The sequence below is a fragment of the Aedes albopictus genome, chromosome 1 (assembly GCF_035046485.1).
Source record: "Aedes albopictus strain Foshan chromosome 1, AalbF5, whole genome shotgun sequence".
NCBI classification, from domain to species: Eukaryota; Metazoa; Arthropoda; class Insecta; order Diptera; family Culicidae; genus Aedes; species Aedes albopictus.
The window spans coordinates 254751853-254759762 of NC_085136.1; the positions used below are offsets into that span (position 1 = coordinate 254751853).

At 45.1% G+C, this 7910-nt stretch overlaps 2 protein-coding genes across 2 annotated transcripts; one reads left to right on the top strand and one right to left on the bottom strand.

Annotated features, from left to right (window-relative positions):
* Positions 1-1698: 1698 nt before the first annotated feature.
* LOC134291527 (uncharacterized) lies at positions 1699-3618 on the bottom strand. Its single transcript, XM_062859400.1, has one exon. It carries the CDS (start codon positions 3616-3618, stop codon positions 1699-1701), a length of 1920 nt encoding a protein of 639 aa, XP_062715384.1.
* A 653-nt stretch (positions 3619-4271) lies between these two features.
* On the top strand, positions 4272-6384 carry LOC134291528 (uncharacterized). Its single transcript, XM_062859404.1, has 2 exons — positions 4272-4341; positions 4400-6384. The coding sequence occupies exons 1-2, from the start codon at positions 4272-4274 to the stop codon at positions 6382-6384; spliced, it is 2055 nt and encodes a 684-aa protein (XP_062715388.1).
* Positions 6385-7910: the final 1526 nt, after the last annotated feature.

Consider the following 7910-nt stretch of genomic DNA (forward strand, 5'->3'; position numbering starts at 1 on the left):
ATGGGAAAGTGTGCTGATTTATGACTTGATTATGGCACGGTGGCCCCGTGGAGGTGGCACCCTTGGTGGCAGCCCTCAAGGAGGTCAGCAGCGATAGCTATGGTTGGATGCTATTTATAAATTCTGGCAAAATTGTGGTTCGGAATGTGGTTGAAGGAGCTCTTCTGGGAGTAAGGTGGGTATTATTTATATGGGGGATTTAATGGGAATTGAAGAATTCGGTTGAACAAAGTTAAATGGGGAATTGGCATTCCGTAATAAGGTTTTTTGTTCTTAGGGCTTTGCAGAAGATCCTCTTGATTTTTTTCCCGGAGTTCCATCGAAAAGTTTATCAAGAATTCACCGGGGGTTCTGCAAAAATTTCTTTGGGGTTTTCATTACAAGTTTTATCAGAAACTCTTCCATAAGTTCCTTCTGAGGTTCATCCGGTAGTTGTTGCATGGGTTCTTCCAACAGTTCCTTCTGGGCTTCCTCCAGGTTTTTCTTTTGATATTCCACCACAAGTTTTTTTGGGATCTGCCCTAGGAGCAAGACACGTGCAAACGAGAGCAACTCTGAGAGATTCTGAGTTACTCTTTTTATCGATATCGATGAAATTTATTGGAAGACGGCAATTTTCATTCAGCACACGCAAAACTTTTCAGATTGACATTGGTGCTAGATCACACTCGAGCACAGATTTGCAGCACAACACCTCGAGCACAGATTTGCTCTCGTTAGAACTGTCTTGCCCCTAGGATCTGTCTCCAAATATTTCAACTGGCATTTTTTTTTCAAGATTGCTCTAGAAGTTCCTTGTGGGATTCCTCCAGAAGCTTCTTCCAGAAGTTGTGCTTGTTGGAATCCCAGCGCAGTTATTCGATCGACCGGACAAAACACACCCGTCCCGGGATTCGCGTGATAGAACGAAGAAAAAAAAATAAATTAAACGGACTATGCTTATTACTACGTCTATTTACAAAAACGGATAAGTACGGACTAACGATACAATAACAAACATCTGTTTTTCAGCAATTATACTTCGTCGGATTCTTTCACACATACTAGTTCGTCATTTCATAAGCATCTGTCATTCTCTCGTTATACTGACCAGGGGAGTGACAACTCTCTTCTCTAACGCATTCGACCAGGGGGCTGACACTACTCTACTTCAACACTCCTCCTTAGTGCAGCCCACTTAATCTTTCTGGACTCATGTAAATAAACAACTCACTCCTCCTGAATCGAAGCCAAGTTACAGGTAATATAGTCCACCGCTCTTCTTACCTAAAGCAACAACCTTTTCACCTTCTACTATTCTGCAATCTCTTGGTCCAAACACTACCGTATATCCCTCTTCTGTAATTCGACTCACTGACAAAATATTTCCGGACAATCCTGGCACATACAAAAGCTCTTTTAATTTCACTTCCACTGGATCACCGTCTAAACCAACTCCCACAATTCTTCCGTCTCCACTGCCTCTCGCTTTCACCGTTTTCCGTCTGCTAGCATGACTTCTTCACTAATAAGACGCGACGCGAGACGGAACACAGCACTTATTATTCTTACAACGTTAAAAAGGAGATAAAATTACCTTTTTGAGTCGACCGGTTTCGGGCTCGTTGTTGCCCATCGACAGGACGATGTCCGACTGACTACGTAGAAAACTAATACTACAATCCTACTGTATGCAGTATTCGTCGTGAAGCTTGTATTTTACTGAATTCTCAGCTTGGTCAAGTGGAAAAGGGAGGACGTAATTGGGGCATCGTCTTCATTCATTAATGGGCGGTCGGCAGTAGCTATATACATGGATTCCCATGCGTTCAGTTGTGTAACTTTTCGGACATTTTTAAGCAGTTTCGCTTGCTCCCAATCTACAGTATGTCCCAGCGTCGTGGCGTGCATTGCCACACTCGAATCACAAGTCCTTCCATGTTCCACCGCGTTCTTGTGTTCGCGTAGACGAGTTTTAAACTTACGGCGTGTTTGCCCAATGTATACCGCTGGGCAGTTTTGGCACGGTATCTGGTAAACTCCGGATTTTTCTTCGGCTGGGACTCTGTCTTTCAGATTGCACAACGCATCCTTCAAGGTGTTGCTACTCTTGTATACCACCTGAAATCCGTGATGGTTGAGGGCCCTTTGGATTGGGTTGGTCAGCTTTGGGTAAAAGGGAAGGCTAATCCTTTTCACATCCGTCTTTTCTGGCCGCAGTGTCGTAGCATTACTCCTGTGTTTCTTCCTCTCGTGCTTTCTTAAAATTTTGTCCACAAACTCTCTTTCGTACCCATTCAACTCAGCAGCTTTGTGGATCCTGTTCCTCTCCTCGACAAAATCATCTCTTTCCATGGGAATGTTGTAGAGACGATGGGCCATGGAGTGGAAAGCTGCTTTTTGCTGGGCTCCGAAGTGATTAGAGTCTGATGTTATATACCGATCCGTGGAGGTTGGTTTTCGATATATTCCAAACTTCAGTTTATTATCTTCCCTCCTCGAGATCATCAAGTCAAGGAAGGGCAGTTTACCCTCTGCTTCTTGCTCTACCGTAAACTTGATAGTTCTATGTCGTGAATTCAGTAGTTCAAGCGTCTGCGACAAATACCGCTCTTTGACTACTGCGAAGACATCGTCAACATAGCGTCTCCAGACTCGAGGAAAACACCTTTCTTTCTCTAATCCATCTTCGAAGTCACTCAAAAAGAGGTTCGCCAGGAGTGGAGAGAGTTTGCTCCCCATGCTGAGGCCGAAAGTCTGCTTGTAGAACTTCCCTCTAAATGAGAAATAGTTCTGGTTCATACAAACTTCTGCCACCAAAAGATAAGCCTCAATTTGGTTTTGGGGCACTCGACATCGTTCTAAATGCCTTTGCAGGCTATTCAAGGCGTCATTTACTGGTACATTAGGGAACAGCGCAGTTACATCAAACGATACGAGTACTTCCCCTCGCCGAAGTTCGATATCTTTCAGGTGCTCCACCAATTCAACCGAATTACGGACGCTTCTCCCATGGGTTACAGAATATTTTCTCAGTTCATGAACTAGCCAAGCAGCCATCTTCTCGGTAGGAGTCGAGACGTTGGAAGAAATTGGCCGCATTCCTACTGGATTCTTGTGAATCTTCGGCAAACAGTAGAGGGACGCTACCTTTGGGTTGGGTACATGCAATTTCCTTTCCAGACAGTCTTCTCCCACCAAACGCGCTACTTTCTGACGGGCGACGGTAGCTTCTTCAATCATCGCATTGAGGGGATCTTTGGGTTTTCCATTCTTGAATCTGCACTCTTCATATGGGCCATCGTCGATCATGTCAAGAACACGAGAGTCGTAGTCTGGTTTGTCCATAATCACCACTGCATTTCCTTTGTCCGCTCTAGAGTAGACCACATTCCGGTCCTGCAATTTACGGATCAGACACCATGTCTCGAAATTCGCTTGCGACTGATTTTCCCCCTTGCTGATTGTTTTGGAGATACATTGCTCAACGTCATAGCGGATGGCCGATTTACTCGAGAAACTACTGTACTGGATCGCGCTTTCAACGTTGCTTACAGTATCCGCGATCGGCGCACACGAAGGAGAGATAGCAAAATTCAAGCCCTTGTTTAACAAGGTTTTGAACGCATGGGAATCCATGTATATAGCTACTGCCGACCGCCCATTAATGAATGAAGACGATGCCCCAATTACGTCCTCCCTTTTCCACTTGACCAAGCTGAGAATTCAGTAAAATACAAGCTTCACGACGAATACTGCATACAGTAGGATTGTAGTATTAGTTTTCTACGTAGTCAGTCGGACATCGTCCTGTCGATGGGCAACAACGAGCCCGAAACCGGTCGACTCAAAAAGGTAATTTTATCTCCTTTTTAACGTTGTAAGAATAATAAGTGCTGTGTTCCGTCTCGCGTCGCGTCTTATTAGTGTTGTCGAGGTTCTTACGTTAGCGCAAATCCCAAGAATTGAAGTGAAATGAAGGCTACATCCTTGAAGTGCTTTCGCCTTTATGGCCGATTGATTACGAAGAAAAGAAGCTTGTTACTGGATATCCAGTTTCTCACACGGTGTAAAAGAAGAGGTCTAATACCAAAGTTCATCCACATAAAACCGTCTATTAAAAGTGAATCTAGTGAAAAAGCAGCCAAAAGTGCCAGAAGAATTTGGCTAATAGAAGAAATAAGATATAAACACAAAGCTCTATCTATTGTGGAAGAACAGCTGTACCCTCTCCATCTAAAGTTGCTGAATGACGTTGTTTACCACACTGCTGCAGAGTGTATTGTTCATCGATGTGTGGAACAGAAGAAAGAGTGTTGGCAAACTGTGTTGTGCAAAATAAATCGCAACCTGAGCGAGCGTGTTAGAAAAACAAAACGAAGGCACCGCAAAAAATTGTTATCTCTTGCACTCGCACAAGCACCGAAAACGGCAAAGCATTCCCCACAAACCATTGATAACTTCGTTGTCAATCTTTCGTCTGTGCGGCCAACACAAGCAGAGCTGGATCTGTTAAACAAGGGCTTGAATTTTGCTATCTCTCCTTCGTGTGCGCCGATCGCGGATACTGTAAGCAACGTTGAAAGCGCGATCCAGTACAGTAGTTTCTCGAGTAAATCGGCCATCCGCTATGACGTTGAGCAATGTATCTCCAAAACAATCAGCAAGGGGGAAAATCAGTCGCAAGCGAATTTCGAGACATGGTGTCTGATCCGTAAATTGCAGGACCGGAATGTGGTCTACTCTAGAGCGGACAAAGGAAATGCAGTGGTGATTATGGACAAACCAGACTACGACTCTCGTGTTCTTGACATGATCGACGATGGCCCATATGAAGAGTGCAGATTCAAGAATGGAAAACCCAAAGATCCCCTCAATGCGATGATTGAAGAAGCTACCGTCGCCCGTCAGAAAGTAGCGCGTTTGGTGGGAGAAGACTGTCTGGAAAGGAAATTGCATGTACCCAACCCAAAGGTAGCGTCCCTCTACTGTTTGCCGAAGATTCACAAGAATCCAGTAGGAATGCGGCCAATTTCTTCCAACGTCTCGACTCCTACCGAGAAGATGGCTGCTTGGCTAGTTCATGAACTGAGAAAATATTCTGTAACCCATGGGAGAAGCGTCCGTAATTCGGTTGAATTGGTGGAGCACCTGAAAGATATCGAACTTCGGCGAGGGGAAGTACTCGTATCGTTTGATGTAACTGCGCTGTTCCCTAATGTACCAGTAAATGACGCCTTGAATAGCCTGCAAAGGCATTTAGAACGATGTCGAGTGCCCCAAAACCAAATTGAGGCTTATCTTTTGGTGGCAGAAGTTTGTATGAACCAGAACTATTTCTCATTTAGAGGGAAGTTCTACAAGCAGACTTTCGGCCTCAGCATGGGGAGCAAACTCTCTCCACTCCTGGCGAACCTCTTTTTGAGTGACTTCGAAGATGGATTAGAGAAAGAAAGGTGTTTTCCTCGAGTCTGGAGACGCTATGTTGACGATGTCTTCGCAGTAGTCAAAGAGCGGTATTTGTCGCAGACGCTTGAACTACTGAATTCACGACATAGAACTATCAAGTTTACGGTAGAGCAAGAAGCAGAGGGTAAACTGCCCTTCCTTGACTTGATGATCTCGAGGAGGGAAGATAATAAACTGAAGTTTGGAATATATCGAAAACCAACCTCCACGGATCGGTATATAACATCAGACTCTAATCACTTCGGAGCCCAGCAAAAAGCAGCTTTCCACTCCATGGCCCATCGTCTCTACAACATTCCCATGGAAAGAGATGATTTTGTCGAGGAGAGGAACAGGATCCACAAAGCTGCTGAGTTGAATGGGTACGAAAGAGAGTTTGTGGACAAAATTTTAAGAAAGCACGAGAGGAAGAAACACAGGAGTAATGCTACGACACTGCGGCCAGAAAAGACGGATGTGAAAAGGATTAGCCTTCCCTTTTACCCAAAGCTGACCAACCCAATCCAAAGGGCCCTCAACCATCACGGATTTCAGGTGGTATACAAGAGTAGCAACACCTTGAAGGATGCGTTGTGCAATCTGAAAGACAGAGTCCCAGCCGAAGAAAAATCCGGAGTTTACCAGATACCGTGCCAAAACTGCCCAGCGGTATACATTGGGCAAACACGCCGTAAGTTTAAAACTCGTCTACGCGAACACAAGAACGCGGTGGAACATGGAAGGACTTGTGATTCGAGTGTGGCAATGCACGCCACGACGCTGGGACATACTGTAGATTGGGAGCAAGCGAAACTGCTTAAAAATGTCCGAAAAGTTACACAACTGAACGCATGGGAATCCATGTATATAGCTACTGCCGACCGCCCATTAATGAATGAAGACGATGCCCCAATTACGTCCTCCCTTTTCCACTTGACCAAGCTGAGAATTCAGTAAAATACAAGCTTCACGACGAATACTGCATACAGTAGGATTGTAGTATTAGTTTTCTACGTAGTCAGTCGGACATCGTCCTGTCGATGGGCAACAACGAGCCCGAAACCGGTCGACTCAAAAAGGTAATTTTATCTCCTTTTTAACGTTGTAAGAATAATAAGTGCTGTGTTCCGTCTCGCGTCGCGTCTTATTAGTGTTGTCGAGGTTCTTACGTTAGCGCAAATCCCAAGAATTGAAACATGACTTCTTCAGCATATGGATTCCACCAACCGAGGCTCGCAGTCGAATTGGTCATATGCTTTGTAGAACCAGTATCAAGTATCCACCTTTCAGCGCAATCTTTATCACTTCTGGTAGTCATGGTGAAACACACTCCACGGTTCTCACCACTGATATCCAAATCCAAGTTCCGGACAGTTGTCGTTTTTGCTTGATCCTGCTGCTTTCTGAAGTTGGCTTTCATTTCCTCCAATAAAACAGGACAGTTTCGTTGAAAATGACCTTCACGTCCACAGTAATAACATTTTCTAACAAAGCTTCGCTGTTTTTCACCCTGCACAGTAGACTTCATGGCTTTCTCAGGAGCACTCTTCCCAACTCGGTCTTCGCTTCTTCTCCGCCAATCATCCAAAAGTTTTCCTTTTACATACTCCAGTCTAAGGTCCTCCTCCGGTCGTCCTTCCAAGGCGGTAACAAGTAGGTTGTAGGACTCAGGCAAACTGGACAGAAGGATCGCTACTACCAAATGTTCCTTAAGAGCTTCTCCCAGTCTGGCCAGTCGGTGAACTAATTCTGCTGCTTCCACCAGATGATCCGACATGTTTCCACCTTCTTCCAGCCGCATCGAACAAAGTCGCCGAAGAACATGGATCTTGTTCGACAACGACCCTCGCTCATGATAGCTTTTGAGCTTTTCCCACATCTCTTTTGCCGTTGCCGCATCCATAATGTGGATCAACTGGTTATCTTCCAGTGCCAACCCGATCACCGCACGAGCCTTCTCGTCCTTCCTGGTCCAAGCTGACGTGACATCCGCTGACTCTGGCTTCGGATCCTTCACCATCATCCACAAGTCCTCCCGCATCAACATCAGTTCCATTCTGAATCGCCAGGTGGACCAGTTGTCATCATTTAAGCGATCGATTGTAATTTTTGATTCTGCCATTTCGTAGTATTTGGTTTCACTGAATCAGCCTTTTGTACCACTGTGCAACGATCTTTCGAATTCCACTGTATTTTATCACACAAAAGCACTTGCAGTCAACACCGTCCATACAGTCTCACCGATATTCTACCGCCACACCACTAACATGTCCATACGAGGGAAAATGGAAACGTTTCCGCTCGACAATCGGCGCAACTACCGTTCGCTCCTCCTCAATCAAAAACAATTATAACGTCCGCACTGTCCGCACAAGCTTTATTCCGTTTCTTCGTTGGCCTGCATTACCGCCAACAACACTTCTCCCATTAACACACTTTCTTCTAAAACTGCTCTTCTTTGTCCTTCGATAGCAGCATTTAGA